The sequence below is a fragment of the Sander vitreus genome, chromosome 6 (assembly GCF_031162955.1).
Source record: "Sander vitreus isolate 19-12246 chromosome 6, sanVit1, whole genome shotgun sequence".
Classification (NCBI taxonomy): domain Eukaryota; kingdom Metazoa; phylum Chordata; class Actinopteri; order Perciformes; family Percidae; genus Sander; species Sander vitreus.
This window is the reverse complement of record NC_135860.1, coordinates 13,712,949-13,731,069: the sequence shown is the minus strand read 5'-3', so window position 1 is coordinate 13,731,069 and position 18,121 is coordinate 13,712,949. Positions and strand designations below refer to the sequence as shown.

The window sequence follows — 18,121 nt, the reverse complement described above, 5'->3', positions numbered from 1 at the left end:
ATCATCTAAGAAGATTACCCCATAAAATCCGACCTCTCACATTTTATTGTAATTAGGGCCCGAGCACCGACAACGGCAAAGGCCCTATCGAAACTGAAGGAATTCTTCCTTTCCTTTCTTCCAGCAAAAGAATCTCCTTTTTGAGGCTCGCTAGCGCCCCCTACAAAATAAAAAAAATTGAGCCTGCAGTACGTTTAACGTAGACTAACGAAACTTGGTACACACATGTAGCATGTCAAGACGTACAATTGAATTGAAAGTTCGAAATTAGTGTGATTTTGGCCATTTCCACATGTTGTACTTTAACGAACTCCTCCTAGGGATTTCATCCGATCAACTTCAAATTTGGTCTGTGCCATCTTAAGACGTTAAAGATGAAAAGTTATTAAAAGAAAAACTTTTCGTCATAGGGCGTGGCCGTGGCGGGGCGGCAATTTTGTGTGTTTTGCCATCGAAACAGGAAGTGGGTGTAACTTGAGTGTACATTGTCCAATTTGCTCGAAACTTTTCAGGATTCATAAGAGTCCAACCCTGAGGACACATAAAGGCAGATATTTACTCAAAGTCATAGCGCCCCCTAGTGGCAACAGGAAGTAGGCCTAAAAGTCAAGGTGCTATACTTTAACAAACTCCTCCTAGAGATTTCATCAGATCGACTTCAAATTCGGTCTGTGTCATCTTAAGACCTTAACAATGAAAGGTTATTAAAAGCAAAAGTTTTCGTCCAACGGTGTGGGCGTGGCAGCCATTTTGAGCATTTATCAATGAACGAAGAAGTTGTTGTAACTTTAGCGTACATTGTCAAATTTGGCCGAAATTTCTCATGAGTGACAAGGGTCCTGGCCTGAGGACATGTATTGGCCAAAATTGACTTTTGGTCATAGCGCCCCCTGCTGGCAACAGGAAATCAGGCTAATTTTTTTTTAACTTTGTAGGGGGCGCTAGCGAGCCATTTTTGTGTGCCTATTCCCGAAACCCTTAAAATACGTACATTTTCACCAGGATTGATACGACTGCCAATTTTAGTGAGTTTTTGAGTATGTTAAGCCCCTCAAAAAGGCGATTCATTTGCAGAAAAGAAGGAATAATAATTCCTTCATTCCTAATTCTGTGTGGTCTTAATGTGGGGGAAAACATGGCCGCTACAAAGAAGATGTTATCAGGGTTAATAAATAACTGTTCACGCAACAGTGACCGCCCACTTTTTTTCGGCTCTGTCTCCGGAAGTGTTTTTCCCCATTCAATTGTTTCATTGACGTTTCGTCATATATAAAGAGTTTTAAGTCTGGAACCAAGCCAACCAGCTACGAGATGAATAGTGAGCATAACATATTTGATTCGGCGCAAAAAAACATTTTAAAAACAGCAAAAAAAATGGCAAAGGTACAAGACCGGGTAGAGAAACTATCATAGATTTCAATGGTAGAAGCTCGCTCTAGCCGTTCGACGTTCGACGTTTTTATGGTAACAGCGAGTTGGACCAATCAGACGTTGCTGTTACGCTTAGGATTGTGGGTAGTGTCGTTTTTCTCCATTAAATTGCGGATAAAACATGTTTTTTTTTAAACAAGGTTGAGTTCATACGGACTTCTAGCTTCTACAGGAGCAGAAACCTTCGTTTCACAACCACGTAGCTCGGAGTCAGTCTACCTCGGATGGTTTAGACATTATGACTGATATTCTAAAACCTTATGGAGAAAATCAATGGGATTTTTACTTTCGGAGTCAGCTGTGGGCGGGACTGTTGAGGTCTATGGGTCCCTCCCAAGGGGCAAAAAATGGATTTCCCAACATTTCACGTCATTTGTATCTGGCCTGTGAGGTCCAATAGAAAGAGAAGACAAGAAAACAGTAGACAGCTTGCTCTAGACAGAAAACGAAAAACGAAACGCCATCTTGAATATAAAGGGGGTTTAAAACCGGGACAAAACAGAAAAAGGGGGCATTGGATGAGATAAACTGTTATTTTTGTCTGTGTCTAAATCCTCATGGGTTTCCCTTGAACAGTTCTAGTTATGTCTTTGGGCGTTTATAACAAAATAAAGGCGCATACGTGAGGAAATCGGTAAGGCACTTGTTAGCCTCTACCCAGCTAGCAAGGGGGAGGAGAGGGGGCTTGACGCTTATTTTTTTCCGCAGCCGAAGTTGTTTGTTTATGTTATTCCAAACGGACATGTCCTCTTCAAACCCAGGTAATTTGCAATAAAAGTCACAGTGACAATTTAGTGGCATAGTAAGTTACTGCGCAACTGTTAATCGGTTATGGGCTTTTTCTCACGCAGAGCTAAAGCGGACAAATTCCCAAAGAGCGTGACAGCATCAGCTAAGTTAGCTTAGTAGCAAAGCTAATGCCACAGTATGGCTAGATGGTTATTGCATAACTTTGCTAGCTAAGTGTTAGCTTGCTAAAATGCTAGCCAGCTACATTAGCGGCTAACTCACTGTTAAATTGTGATATTTTTGCATGGCCAAATAAGGTAACTTGAGAAATCAAATCTAAATTAGCAAACGTAACAGTTATGTTACCACGCTGCGGTTGGCTAGCTCGGTTTATGTGTTTGTTTTTAGGTAATGTGGCTCACAAGATTGATATGTGTGCTATATGTAACGTTAGCTTAGTGGTTGTTTTAGCATCTACAAACACGAATTAAGAATATTTGATGTGGAGCTAACTTAATGTTGAATACACAGGTTGTGAAATAAAACCAATGTCAGTTGTGTGCGTTAATGCTGATTTGGCCTTTGAGTATGGGCTCCAGTGAGTGGTTTAGTTTCTTTTTGAGTGCTTCAGGCTCAATAGGAAATTTCCTGCCATCCCTGATACATTTCGTCTGTCTATGCCTCTGTGTTATTAATAGAGTTACCAGACACAAATCTGGGTATGGGGGCAAGTGGGACCCAAGGAAGTGGTAGTGCTGTTGTACCAAAAGGGACCAACAAAAGAAGACCTGCGTAAGTGTGTGTGGTGGTCACATTTGTGCTGATATGTCAGTCTTGTGTCATGTGAATTTGCTGACTGGTTTTGTTTTTGACACTTCTGGTCAAAATTCTTATGAGAATATTTGTGTGAAACTACTGATGTGTCTCTCTTCTCCTTATTACAGGCCAGACTTTGACGACGATGATGATGAAGAAGGAAACAAGTTGTTCAGGTACATTTGTCTGTCTGTTACGTCATAAAGCAAGATGAGGTGGTATATCAAGTGTTTGGATTGTCTGGGCTACCACAATAACAAGCAATGTTTTTCCTCAGGTGTGACGATGAAACAGGAGGCAGTAATGACAAAGAGCGCTTTGCCAGGTAAGAGGATGAATTATGAGAAATAGGTGTGTGTGTGTGTGTAGGGGGTGTAGGGGAGCAACACCTTTCATACACCGGTTTCCCCCAATGCTGCTCTCCCTTTCCTTTCGAAGTTTTGTTTTTCCCCTTACACGTTTTTTATTTTGGTTGTGATTTTGGGCCTTGTTTTAGTGGGTTGGTTTCATTTCCAGGTTTTTGGAAGAAGATCAGAGTTGTGCAGATAAGGAAAAACAAGCCAGGTATGGCCTGTACCACTGTGGAAGGCTCCCTCTCCTGCTTGTATCCATATTAATATTGAATGCAGTGATCAAATACTATCCTGTCCTGCTAGGACCCCAGCACATTGTCATTTTGCCAGCACAAAATTACTGGTATATTTCACCGCTCTATGCGTCTGTTTTGGTGCCTGTCAGAATGTTTTGCTTCTTTGCCCAAGGCAGCTGGTTGTATCTCTCAGCCCACCACTGTTTTATTTGTCACTAACTGCTACGCTGTGTGTGACTCAGGGACTGTTTACACTTTGGTAATCCTTTCCTCTTGAGCAACTATCCTCTCTCTTTTCTCTCCCCTCACTCAGGACATCCGAGTGGTCTTTCTCTTTCTGCATTTGCTCTCTTTTGTCACACCAACTGGGCTCGAAAGACCAGACTTTCTTTCTCACTATCATTTTTATAGATAATTGATTTATAGTTTTGTGCGTCCATTATTTCCCTCACCTTCTCTCATTCCCACCTCTTCTTCCCGGTTGGCATACTTACATTGCAGCATTAACTCTAAACTCTACTCCATGTTGTCCACCTGCCCGTCTGTTTCCCCCATCTCGATCCCTCATATTCTCTCCACCTCTGCCACCCTCCCTCCCTCATTTCCTTGCTTCAGGGAGAACCACAGTGAGATTGAGAGGCGGAGGCGGAACAAGATGACTGCCTACATCACAGAATTGTCAGACATGGTGCCCACCTGCAGTGCACTAGCACGGAAACCAGACAAACTAACCATCCTGCGAATGGCCGTGTCCCATATGAAGTCTCTGAGAGGAAGTGGAAATACCAACTCAGATGGGTCGTACAAACCTTCCTTTCTCACTGACCAGGTATGAGCAACTGAGAGGGAGAAATGAGATGTGTAATATAAATTTTTTCTACTTCATTGACTTGATTGAATTTATTGTGGGCAAATCTTAGAACTTGCTGAAGGCATGTTCAAAGTAGGCAACAACTTTGAACAAGGCCGTACTGCTTGTGTAGGAGTCAACAACAGTGTTTTTACAAGTAATGCTTACAGCAGACAATATATAGGGGTGTCACGATTCTCCAAATCGACAATTCGATTTGACTTGTGATTTTAAGGTCACGATTCTATTCAATTTTCGATTCAAATTATTATTTTTTCAACAGGGTGGCAATGCCACAAAAAGAGCCACTAGATGGCAGAAGGGTGCTTTGCAACAACAGTTTGAGTTTCTCAGTTTACAAGGTGCAATTGAATGTACCATTAGTTTAATGAGGTGCACCTGAAGGCACCATTGTGTCCTGTCAGAGCCCACATGCTTTGTTTGTTTACATAATTTACTCACGGGGGAAGGCAAAATGGTGCTACACTGTTTTTTTTCCGGTTCTGTTGTTTCTCCGTCAACTCCGATGCTACCGGTAAACTACGCTGTGTCTGTTGTTGTTGTTTTCTACGGACGTGTGCACTGCAAGTAGGCAGGGGTGGAGGGAGAAGAAAATACTAGGGGAATCACTAGGGTTGGGCATCGAGAACTGATTCCTATTTGGAATCGTTTAAAAAATTACGATTCCAGTAGAATCGTTTCTTTATTGGAATCGTTTAGAGGATTTGGTTTCAAATCCGATCATCACTTCCCAATTTAATATTTGCAAGTTTTGGTTTCTGTAGTGGCCAGGCGCTTGTTGTGTTGCAGCCTTGGTGCACAGAAAGCAGCGCTCTAGTGTGGCTTTATTTTACATTGAAAAAAAGCAGTAAAACTGCAAACCACCATTGACTCAAAATAAAACTTTCCTCTTATTTGTGAAAATAGGCATGTGACCCGTTTCAACTCCACCCCTCAAAGAATCGGAATCGAGAATCGTCGAGAACCGGAATCGAAAGGAAGAATTGGAATCAGAATCGTTAAAATCTAAATGATGCCCAGCCCTAGGAATCACACCTAGATCCTGCTTTTGATATCGATAGTCGAAATCAAAAGATCATAAAATCTAAATCGTGACACCCCTAATAACATATAGAATAAGCACCTGAAGGTATTTATATATACGTATTTGGGTAGTCACAAAAAAGTAAAAAAAAAAAACCAGAGACTTTAGAATTATGCTTAATGATAGATCATTTGTCCTTACTGCTTAGCCTGTCTTTGCTGCCATTTGTCTATAGGAACTGAAGCACCTCATCCTGGAAGCAGCTGATGGCTTCTTGTTCGTGGTGTCATGCGAGACTGGCCGCATTGTTTACGTCTCTGACTCCCTGACACCCGTCCTCAACCAGGCGCAGTCTGAATGGCTCGGCTCCTCCCTTTATGATCAGCTTCACCCAGATGACACAGAAAAGCTCAGAGAGCAGCTCTCTACTGCTGAGAATAACAACACGGGTACAATGCATACACTAAATATGCTGACAGTAGTAGATTTGCTTTATTACTATTTATCTCAAAAGCGTCCGTTTATCAATATAAATAAATGTTGACAAATGGTCCCCTCATTAAACCCATGATTGAGTCAATTCTGTCTCTTGTTAACATTTAAAGGGAGGATGTTGGACTTGAAGACGGGAACAGTGAAAAAGGAAGGCCAGCAGTCGTCAGCCAGAATGAGTATGGGAGCCCGTCGATCATTCATTTGCAGAATGAGGTGAGAGTCATACTACAATTAATGATCTAGTTCATTATGTATATTGATGTATGTCTTGATGCATACATTTTCCATGTGGTGGCCTGTGTGTATTTGCAGGTGTGGCTCTTGTCCCGTGGAACCGTTGTCCATGAACAGACTGAACTTCCTTAAGAATAGAAACAGGTGACAAAAACCAATTTTTTTATTTTTTTTTTATTGAATTGTGATTACTGTGCAGAAGATAAGCATAACCTGGAGTAACCCAGTAGCAATAAGATGCACGTAATTCCAAACATATTTTGCAGTATATGTTATCATTTCTTCCTTCACCTCAGGAATGGTTTGGGTACAGCCAAGGAAGGGGAGCCCCAGTATGTTGTGGTCCACTGTACAGGATACATCAAGTCCTGGCCCCCTTCAGGTAAAACTAGTCATTTTACAAGAGTTGGCTATATATAGCTATCTGTTAAATTTGCTTTTATGGCCAGGACCTGTGTATGATGCTGAATCTTTTCGTGTGAGAATGAGTTATTCTTTGTGGCCTGTGTTAACACATTTTTTGCACGTCTGTTTCAGGAGTATCTTTAACAGACGATGAATCAGAAAACACTCGGGGGAATCGCTACTGTCTGGTTGCAATTGGAAGATTACAGGTATGATGGATGCCTTGTGTGTAGAGCTGTGCACGTGTCTTTTGCACTGAAGCTAGTTGAGCAATGATTCATTTTTAACTAATCATTTAAGTTAATTATTGAGTAGTATATGTTTGATACAAGAAAACAAAAGTTGTGTAAATGTAACCTTTGGTATGGATCTTTACATCTTAACTGCAAATGTGTATTCATCTCTAACAAACAGCAGTAATATTTCACCCTTATATTAACAATGTAAGAATAACATCACCTTTACTGGTGTTGGGAGATTCTTTGGAAAAAGCATATCTACCACAAGGCAGTATTTCATGGTCACAATCTACAGTTTTATCTGAAGTGGATTATGACTCACGTTTGCACTGTTACAGTGAGTTTTGAAATTATTTTTGCCTGTTAGCAGTCGATTGTAGAACATTGATAATAGTCATGAAATTTGAGTAATCGACACTCAATACATAGCCAGTTGAAGTTGAACATGTAAAAATAAATGTGATTAATGCACAATTAAAGTGTCTCACTTGTTTTGGCCCATTAAACATTATGATGGTAGCTTATAATGCTTATGCTAAAAATTGGGTTTGATCTTTTTTTTTTCTTCTCCTTTTTAGGTGACTTGTTGCCCAGGTGACACAGACATCAACAGTATCAGTGTTCCAGTGGAGTTCATCTCACGCCATAACTGCCAGGGCATGTTCACCTTCGTAGACCACCGCTGCATGGCCGCTGTCGACTACCAGCCCCAGGTAAGACTCCCAGCTGGTGGAAATGTCAGGGACAGACAACATCCTCTAAAAATCTTTGCGTCAGAAGTTGGTGTTAATGTCTTCTGAGCTATTGGTGGTGCTTTTATTATCTGCTGTGTGTTGCAGGAATTATTGGGGAAAAATATTCTCGAGCTTGCACACCCTGAAGACCAGGGCTTACTGAGAGACAGCTTCCAACAGGTAGGACTGTCTAAAAGTGCAGCTTTTTGAGGACTAATTTTTATTTATTTTTTTGTCTCTTGTGTTTATACTACCATGTGAATGTATGTACTTACAAGAATAAAAGAATAGATGACTACATGTAGCATCTTTGTAATCAGAATAAATGAGACCAAAAGTAGCCTCCTATAAGTCTAAATCAGCCACTTTAAGCTAAAAAGTTGACTATTGGTAAAATTCAATTACCAATGTGTTAGCTGATATCTACCTATAACTGTGTTTCTTGTGTGCATGTAAACCTACTGCTCATTGATTACGAAAACACTTAATTATAACTTTGGCATGCTGGATTATTGTCCACAGGTGGTGAAGCTGAAGGGGCAGGTTCTGTCAGTGATGTTTCGGTTCCGCTCCAAATCGAGAGAATGGATCTGGATGAGAACCAGCTCCTTCACCTTCCAAAACCCGTTTTCAGAGGACATTGAGTATATCATCTGTACCAATGTCAATGTCAAGTGAGTCACATACTGACTTTACCAATTCCCAGGATTATGTAACATGATAACAAAATACAAATACAGTGCATAATGAAACCATTGATGTCTTGAAAACTGTTGTGAAAGATTCCCCTGTCTGAATGCTTACCTATCGCCCTCAATCCCCAGTTCCTCTTACACCCTTACCACAACCTCTTTTAATAAACAACACACTGATCAATCTCTCCCTGCACCTCTCCTCTGAACCCATCTCTGATTGTGGGGCAGTAGAAACTCGACTCAGGACCCCCTCACTCCCATCTCCTCCCCAGGGGGTTTGCTGCCCCCCTCCCTGGGTCAGAGCAGCCCAAACTGCCCTCCTGTAATGCTCAGCCCTGGACAGGTTGCCGCCAGGTGAGACCAGGCCTGGCCTGACTATGCTCCCCCTGCATGGGAGAACAGGGGCTGTTTCTTCATGGGAGACACTACTGCTGTTTCTAGCAAACTACAGTCCTTCTGTTTTTGTTTAATATTTCCTACTCTGGGTGATTCTTCTCTCCATTGTATTTGTCTATGTTCTCCTGTAGCATTAGAAAAATAGTGCTGTCGTCTAATAATAAGAAGCATGTCTAGTAGTTAGTAGTGAATATGGACTGTTATCACAGGTGGAGTAGCATGTTAGCGGTATGTATTTGTACAACAGACCTTTTGTGTCACTGTCTTCCTCCTCTCTTCTTATTTCTCTTATGTTGTCATGGTTACCGGTGACGGGTTGAGTGCTATTTTGTCAGCAGGTGTTTGGGCTTTCTCACTCAATAGTGGATGGGCATGGAAATGGGAATGAGGCTTTATTTAGACCGACTCTTTTCTCTCTTTCTCTGTTTCCCTTTTCAGGCAGTTACAGCAGCAGCAGCAGGCCGAGCTAGAGGGAAGTGGAGCCAGAGATGGTCTGTATGAGGCAGGACCAATCACCCTCTCACAGGTTAGGCCATGCACGTATGGGGACACATTTTATTTTTTATTTAACCTTTATTTGTACAGGTAATCTCATTGAGACACAGGGTCTCATTCTCAAGAGAGACCTGTATGTTTGACTGAAGCATAGATTACTTTTTGTTTCTCTTGGGTCCCTTGCTGTAATAACTGGCCAGGCCTGTTTTATGGAAGCAGTGGCAGAATGTTGATTATTTGCTAAGCAGGAAAACAGAACCGGATGTTGGGAGGGACCCATTATCACAACTCAACTGCCTGCTGTTCATGCTTAAAGGATGCAGTATGTAATACTGACAGCTAGTGTTTAAAATAGTTACTGCAGTTCAAATTCAAAATACTGGAGAGAGTCTCACATAGCCAGACATTACTTCACAGCACAGCGGAGTAGCTAACGTTAGATGCTGGCTATATTGACATGCATGTCATAAAAGCCCGTGCTCACGCGGAGCTCTGTACCCAACTGACAGACACACTTCCTCGGCTTAGAATTATGATATGAACCGCTAAAAATAACACTACCTTCCCGTCCTCTCCACCGGACTGAACACACTTTATTGGCTTAGAATTACAGCAACAATCGCTAAACACACTGCAAACTCACAGTCCTCTCTTCCCGATTTACAGCCCCCCTCTCTTGTCTAAAATAACCCACCGTTGTCGGCTACGGCCGCTGAACAGGCTACACGTTGTAAACAGCCGTGGCCCGCTTGACTGGTCCTCCGGTAACGTTAGCAGTTAGCAGGGTTAGCATGGCGGCATTAGCCAGGACCAGTCGGGATCACTTTACTGGCTGTCTCAATTTGTTTTGCGAGTAACCAACTCGGGTACTCTAGCTGTATAATTCAATGTGAGTACACAAATGTTGAAATGACATAAAATACCCGTCCCTTGTAGCCGTGATAAATTAGCCTGAAGCTAATTCTTAACTGTTCTGGAGGAAATTAGCCAACTCTGTGTCCTTTTGGGCTCTAAGCTGTCTCCATCTTTCAAATACATCTCCAATGTTTACCTGGGGTTTGTTAGTCTCTGGTCACACAACTGTTAGAAACATGCCTTTTTTTTTTTTTTATAGGTCGGGTAGAATCTATCTCTGTTGAGCCTGTTTGTTTGTTTGCTGCTTTCATGGTTGTACTAACGTTACAGCTGTAGTACAGGTATATCTGACAACCCTGTCTGGCTGTCGAACAAATTCAACAATAGTGATTTACAAATCAGAAAAACAGATGACATATTATTATAAACAAGTAGACATTTTTTATTTTTTTTATATGTATCAAGAAAACTGCCTTCACAAAACTGTTAAACTGGAAGAACAAGGGTTTGTACACTCATGAAATATCCTGGGAAAGTCATGGACTTTTAAATTTTTATTTTAAAGGTTTGGAAAAGTTTTGGAAATACATGACATTTCAAAAGATTTCTGCTAATGTTCCTGCCTCACTGGGCAACACTACTAACCTGTATCACCACTTAAATAAACACCACAAAGCCATGTACGATAGTTGTATGGCTAAAAAGCTGAACAGCAGTGTGTCAAGAAAGCGAAATACCACACGACAGGGATCACTGACCGTGTAAGCAAAAGCGTAACTCCATATGTATGTACTTCTGAACAGAATGTGGAAATTACTCAAGGACTAACATTTATTGCGAAAGATATGATGCACCTCAGTGACCAAGCCTGGGCTCACAGCTATGATAAATACACTGCATAAGCGGTACAACATGCCCTCCTGCACATATTTTAGCCAGGTTGCCATACCGGAGCATAGACAAAAAATGTAAACAGAGCCGCAGCGGAGCTGAAAAGTTTTTTTGCTGCTACAACTGACGTGGTCAAGCCGTAGGATCACTATAGCTGGCAGTGCCATACTTGTGCACATATACATATTTAGTCAGGCAATCTCCACTTTAGTTTGTGTGATTTGTTACTGACTTTCATATTAATGTTTACACCAGGCTTATTTGTCAGTGCTTTATATTGTCATGGTAATTATTACATGTTTACAAGGCTGTATGTTCAACAAATCAAGTCACTGTGATTGAAGTAGTTTATAAAAATATATGTCATTCATTTAAATTCAAGCATCACCAAATTTTTATCAATATAATGACATACAGGCCTGGCCTACAGGAAAGAACAGTTTATGTTTAATCTATCTAATATTGTGTTGGTCATACTATACAATGATTCGTTGTTTGTGTTTGTTGAATAATACAGCAGATAAAGAGCTTAAAAAATAAGAGCATTTTAAATGGCTATCGCAATATTGGTTTGAAAAATCGGAATTAGATTATTTTCAAAAATTGTTCAGCCCGAGTGCCTACAAATGATAGTCAACAAGGGCATTTGGAGAGTAAATAAAAGATGCTTGTCAATGTTTGCTTGGGCACAGATCATAAGATATAGTGGGTGTAACAATGTCAGTTAAACTGTCATGGAACTGTGCCAGAATGTTAAACTGAAACTAGTCTCACTTTACCAGACCCTCCTCAAAAGCGCGCTGAAGGAGGGTCTGGCTACTCCACATAGCATTCGGGGATGGGAGGAAAACGTTGTGCGAGAGAAAACTCAGATTGGACAGATAGTCTAGCTAGCTATCTCAATTTACCATGCAGATATTGTAGGAGCAGTTAACCATAGTCCTCATAAATCCACCAAATTTAAAATTCCAACACAAAGAAAGCGTAAAGAAACGGAAAAGACATGCATCTGGCGGAATTTCCTGCAGCACTGGAGCAATCCTGGAAGTGGAAAGCGAAGGATATAGACTAAACCGAAACTAACTGCCGATGGCAGAGCACTTATTTACTTTATGTTATGTACTCTTTATTTACCTAGTATTCTGTTATCCTAATTCTGCTACTTCTGTCTACTTTTGTTAGCATACGTATAAAATGTAAAGACAAATCTGTTGTTTTAGGCTACATGAATTAAATGGAGCTTGGGCGGTGTCTCCTCCTACAGTACCATGATTACACCCTCCTCCGTCTGTTGTGAATGTCATTAAATGAACACGTATTGTATTGCAGAAAAAATACAGGCTTTTGTGTGTAGTGCCATATTTGAATGTTTGACAGCCTTGGTAAACACAACAAATTCAAGTGTACTGGAGCCTTAAGGAATTGTTGATTTCAAGCATTTAAATTTTTAGATTGAGATGATGAATGTCAAAATTTGAGACAGGTCCATTTTTCACCAAGGTAAGTGTAATCCCTGACTGATGCTTTTGGTGGTCCCCAGATGTCGGTGCAGCCAGTGACCGCGGCAGTGCCAGACCACAGCAAGAGCCTTGAGAAGCCAGAGCTCTATCCCTCTCTTTTCCAAGGCCCAGATCAGACCAAGGGCCTGCCCTCCACCTCCATTGCCACCACACAGATCTACCCTCCAGCCAATAACTTCGCTGCTGGTCGTTCCAATGATGCATACAGGTAGGAAGTCTTCTATGTGTATACATGTCTGTTCATGTGTTTTCATGTACACCTAATGACTGTACATGTACACCTGATTGGTTGAACCACTCCCCTCTGGCAGGGGTTCTGTCCATCAAAACCTCGCGCCACAAAAACAGTTTCTTTCCAACTGCAGTCGGCCTCATCAACAAGGCCCAGGACCCCCCACTGACAGACTCTTAACCCCCTACTCACAGTCACTACACGTTACATTAACACACATCATGGACTATTATCCCTGACCATTTCATATATTGTACTGACAACTTAAATACATCCCCTGATTAATATTTTTGCACACCTTACACAAACCGTACAGTCTTCTTTTCCTTTTCATGTGTGCATTGTATGTAGCAAATACACCAAGGCAAATTCCATGTAAGTGAAAACTTACTTTGGCAATAAATCGTATTCTGATCTTAAACCTGAAGGCAATACGTCTAATCAGTTTCTTGAAGCAGTTAATGCCATTGATTTACTACAACATGGCGCAGCGCAGAAACCAGGAGGGTGCCTGTAGTTCTTATCCTGTTATTCCAAGTTAATAATAAATATAACATGATTAAGTCAGATCTCAAGATAACAGTGATTTTGTCAATTAATAATGTACTTAAATTGAGATCTGAAGATAATGAGAGTATCTACTGTAAACTATATGACTAGCTAAAGTGAATTAACTGACTAGCAGAGCTAGCAGGGGCACTTCTTTGTATGATATTGGCTTGTGTGCAACAACAGCCCATAGGAAAACTCCTAGTTCTTTTAAATGGGAGTCTGCCAAATACTAAAATCGAAATGAAGGGTATAGGAGATCAGAGGCTTACCGCATGTGCTTTAAGTGGTTGCAGATGCTGCCTGACAAAGATATTACCTTCAGAATGTATTTCTGAAAGCACTTATTGTATGTCTCAAATATTCATGGAAAGACATGCATCTTGTATTCGTTGACTTTGAATACAATTTCTTTATTTGCTGCTAAAGTTGAATTCACAATAGCTTTTTGGCATAATAAGAGGTTTCCATGGTTATTTTCAACAGATTTCCTAACATTGATATATGGGGGAACAGTTTTTTTTATGTTGTGTTTCGCTTAGTATATGATCACTCCTTTCACTTTTGTCGGCAGGCCAGTCAACATGACTCCACAGATGGCACAGCCAGCCCACTCAGCAGGGCAGATGCTTGCTCAGATGTCTCGTCAGAATGGAGTTCCCCAGTCAGTTCCCCCCTCTAGCACTGGCAGCCCCCTCCATGGAGGACCAGCAGGAGGATGGCCTGGAGCTGTAGCTGGAGTTAGACCACAGTTTAATAACCAGGTAAGCCAGTACAACAAGATTCATTATCTGACTTTGTTTTGCGTTTAGTGGTATGTTTTATGATGATGACAAATGATACTTTTGTCTGTCTATCCCAGTTATTAATGGGGTTGAGTACAGAATTCAATACTTTTTAAGCACAGACTGAATCGCCTCCTTAATATTGAGTATCAAAAAATGCCTGGTCATTCATTACCAATTTTCAATACCTGAGGAGTAAATGTCATGAGTGTCAGTGAGCCAATAAGCATGTAGCATGCTTCTACCAAGATCTAATGGTTGTCATTTGGCTTTCTAACATTACACTTTGCAGAGGCATGCAGGAAAAACTCTACATTACACAAAGACGGGGCTCACATGTGTAATGTATTTTGAGAGGCTGCACTACAATGTGCGTCACATAGCCTAGTTGTAAAGGAGCGAACATTTTTGAACGATACCCATCCCTAGGTATTAATCACACATTATTTATTTAACATCGACCCCACCTACTATTCAGACTAAATGGAGTCACTCTTCCTATTCTAACCAGCAGGTGGCTCCCCAGGCAGCAAAGACCATGTCTCCACAGTTTGCTCCCATGGGAGGATTTGGTGGTGGTTCTACCAACTCTTTTGGCCAGATGCCTACAGGCGCTGCTCCCACCCCAACCAACAATGCAAACTACCCGCCCATTAATGCACGTGCCAGCCTCAGCACCAATGGTTATGGTAGGTTATGTGCATTTGTGTGAATCTGTGTCTCTGTGTTATACTGGTGCATCCTCTCATACTTCTGTACTTCATCTCAGATGGCTCTCAGTCTGGGGCACAGTTCCCCTCTCGAGCAGCGGAGGCAGTGTGGCCCCAGTGGCAAGGCCAGCAGCACTCGCAGAGTAATGCAGAGCAGCATCCTCATGCTCAGGGCAACCAGCAAGACATGTTTCCTGTGAGTAATACAAGCCTGATCTCTCAAGCAATTTATTATCCCTCTCTCTGTCACTTAAAATATATCTCTTTGTCTCCTTCAATTTTATTCAGGATGTGTTGTCTATGCTGGATCAGCCTGCCAACTTTAACGGCGATGACTTTGAGATTCCCATCTACCCTTCATTCGGCCAGTGACCTGGTCAATACTTGTCAGCTGGTCTACCCCTTTGTCTTCTTGAGTGTTTTTGCCCTCACTCTTTCTTATTTTATATAGCTCTTCTGCTCCGCTTTTCTTCCTGCTCCTGAGAGTAGTACTCTTCCCTTGCTTTGCATGGCTTAAATTGCACTGCCACAAGCCAGTTAAAGATGGAGGGATATATCTGACTGCAGATATAAAGGGGAGGAAAATCAAGGATTTGCTACTGACTAAAAGATAATTATTTTAACAATATTCAAGCCATTGTAAGCAAATTCTCTAACTAGCACTGCCCAAAGCTAAACAACCTATGTTGTAGGTGTGTGTGTGTGTGTGTGTATATATATATCTATCTATCTATCTATCTATCTATCTATCTATCTATCTATCTATCTATCTATCTATCTATCTATCTATCTATCTATCTATCTATCTATCTATCTCTCTCTCTCTCTCTCTCTCTCTCTCTCTCTCTCTCTCTCTCTCTCTCTCTCTCTCTCTCTCTCTCTCTCTCTCTCTCTCTCTCTCTCTCTCTCTCTCACTTGTAAACATACATACACACCACGGCCTTTTATTCTCATGTGTTTCTAGTTTTTCTCAGGCATTGATGGAAAGTGTATTTTGCTGTTTACCCTTTTAGCATGTAGACTAATCACTCCAATCGTTGATTTAAACTCTCAGGAAATTGCAGGGATATACAGCTTTGGTGATTTCATTTCCAATTCTCAGCTGTTGCACACAAACCATCACTGTCTGTGCTAACCTCACTCACAGTTTTAAATCCACAGCATGTCTCTGCATGTCAGCACCGCTTTCATGAAGTGCTTCTACAATGTGTAGATTTATACTTACTGAGTACAGTTTTCTATGTACATTGATGGCTTCACTTATAAATTTAATTATTTTGTGTATCCTCTTAAGGAACATGTGAGGTTTTTTCTTCATTGAATGATGTCCTTTAACAAACAACAGACGCACAATGTTACAATGGCTACATACTGTTGGTCTATGTACCCATTGTAAATGTATACAATCTATTTTTCTTTGCCTACATTAACATATATAAAGTATGCATGTGTGTATGTATGTAAAATGGATGCGTACAGTGGCATTATCAGCTGTAACACAGTCGTAGGGTTTCTGACTCGCTTGATATTCTTCTTTCTGTCGCCCTGCATTACCCTGTACCAAGTATGGGCTTTTTGTACTCCTTTTGTAAAAGATATCACACAGCAATAATTAACAAGCAGGAATTGTGTACTTTTTAAAGCCATTCTTTATTTGTTGTTATAAATGTTTTCCTTGATTAATGTTATTTTGAAATGGAGAGGTGTGATAGTAATGTTTGATTTTAAAGGAGAATTCCGGCCGATTTTTACCTGAATCTTGATCTCTAGAGGTCTCCGAGTACTGTCGATAGAGGGGGAAAAACGACCAAAATTGGTGCTAGCAAGCTGGAGTTGCTGCAGCTTATCGCCAGAGCTCCCAGTTAGCTAAAATGCCAGTTGTGGGGGCTTATTCTAAAGAGTGCCTTTGTGCCTCTTAACAGACACAAAATTCAATTAAAATTTCTGTGCAACATGAACAGGGCCCTTACGTGACAACAAGATGCGTTTTTCAACTCAGACATTGTGAAGAACCGTTTAAATTTAAAGTTTGTACTGTCATCCTTCTCAAAATGTTCGCTGCAAATGCGGTGATCTTTATCGCGTAGAACTTGTATGGGAGTTTGCACATCAAGCTGAAGTAGTAGTAGAGCACTGTAGTGGTTATGACCATATCAGTGACTATGTTACTACATGGAAATGGTCCAAATGATGCCTGTGGCTTGCACAGTAATAGCGTTACTGAAGGCTAGCTCTAGTCTCGCGCTGAAGTCCCATGGGAATTCGGTTGTTGCAGGAAATGGTAAACGGTAGTGTGCAGATAGAGCGTAGTGTGTGAAGAGTGAAGATCGGAGGTGTTCACAAGGGAAGAAGCTTGGAGTAAGAATAACGTGTGTTGATCTACTGTGGAAAAGAAATGGTTCGCGTTTGTGCCTTTCTGAATTGTGGCAAAAGAAAGCAAAAATACAATTACCTAAACGTTTATCGTCTACCTTTCCATGACCATGAGATACTGCAGTTGTGGCTAGTTGCACAGAAATTTTAATTGCATTTTGTGTCTGTTAAGAGGCACAAAGGCACTCTTTAGAATATGCCCCCACAACTGGCATTTTAGCTAACTGGGAGCTCTGGCCATAAGCTGCAGCAACTCCAGTTTGCTAGCACAGATTTTGGTCGTTTTTTTTTTCCTATGGACAGTACTCTGTGACATCTAGCGATCAAGATTCAGGTAAAAATCGGCCGGAATTCTCCTTTTTTATTGAAAAGTTTCCCAAGTATTTTATTATTTGTGAAACTTTTGATGATCTCTTGAGCTCTCCCTTGCCCTATTCTGTATTTAATTAATGGTTTGATCAGGGTATTCAGGATTGAAATGGAATAAACAGAGCTTAAAACAATATGATCTACAAGCAAGAATGCCCTTAAAAAAAAAAAAAAAAAAAAAAAAAGCCCTCTTGTTTGTGACAAACATTTAGGTCTTATTCAACAAGGTCCAGCCACCTGTGTTTTACAATCATTTTTGGTAAGTTTGTATTATAGAAGAATGTTGTGGTATGAAAGATAATGTTTCTCAAATATTTAGATTTTTAATATGTGGAATTAGTTTAAATTTGACCCTTTTTATTACAGATCTCCATTGTGTGAAACACTCGCACACTTATGACAAATTATGTAATTATATGTAAACCAATGTTGATAATTGTCCATCTTCAAGAAGATGGTATGTTGGTTACTGTGTTGTCTTTATTGGTTGCTCTGTATCCAGGTTGCTTTTCCAATGATGTGAACTTTTATCACTCATAGAAACACAAATATATACTGTATATGAAATGTTAAACCAGAGAAAGAAATGTTTGGTTTTTGTATTAAATTGTTGAAAGTGAAGATGTTGGACAGTGTTTTCAGTTGAACGCGGCATCATTTAATCCTTAATCACAAAGTTGTATA

General features: G+C 40.7%; 1 protein-coding gene across 8 annotated transcripts; it reads left to right on the top strand.

The window, feature by feature from the left end:
* Positions 1–1,818: 1,818 nt before the first annotated feature.
* LOC144519585 (aryl hydrocarbon receptor nuclear translocator-like) lies at positions 1,819–18,058 on the top strand. Of its 8 annotated transcripts, none has more exons than XM_078252821.1 (21): positions 1,819–2,192; positions 2,859–2,952; positions 3,105–3,152; positions 3,254–3,301; positions 3,493–3,540; positions 4,181–4,394; positions 5,696–5,909; positions 6,066–6,168; positions 6,268–6,333; positions 6,486–6,571; positions 6,727–6,803; positions 7,412–7,546; positions 7,673–7,747; positions 8,090–8,241; positions 8,491–8,616; positions 9,097–9,184; positions 12,440–12,627; positions 13,775–13,964; positions 14,500–14,674; positions 14,755–14,891; positions 14,984–18,058. In XM_078252821.1, the coding sequence occupies exons 1-21, from the start codon at positions 2,156–2,158 to the stop codon at positions 15,065–15,067; spliced, it is 2,385 nt and encodes a 794-aa protein (XP_078108947.1). In that variant the 5' UTR covers positions 1,819–2,155; the 3' UTR covers positions 15,068–18,058. The 8 variants fall into 8 exon arrangements, with proteins under 8 accessions (XP_078108947.1, XP_078108945.1, XP_078108946.1 ...); XM_078252819.1 differs by having other exon boundaries at positions 1,820–2,192; positions 14,497–14,674; XM_078252820.1 differs by having other exon boundaries at positions 1,821–2,192; positions 8,494–8,616; positions 14,497–14,674.
* Positions 18,059–18,121: the final 63 nt, after the last annotated feature.

Excerpts from the sequence above, each read along its gene's own strand:
- LOC144519585 (XM_078252819.1), top strand. The coding sequence starts at position 2,156 with ATGTTATTCCAAACGGACATGTCCTCTTCAAACCCAG. Across the intron at positions 3,153-3,253 it reads GAAGGAAACAAGTTGTTCAG|GTGTGACGATGAAACAGGAG; the intron begins GTACATTTGTCT and ends GTTTTTCCTCAG. Across the intron at positions 14,892-14,983 it reads ACCAGCAAGACATGTTTCCT|GATGTGTTGTCTATGCTGGA; the intron begins GTGAGTAATACA and ends AATTTTATTCAG.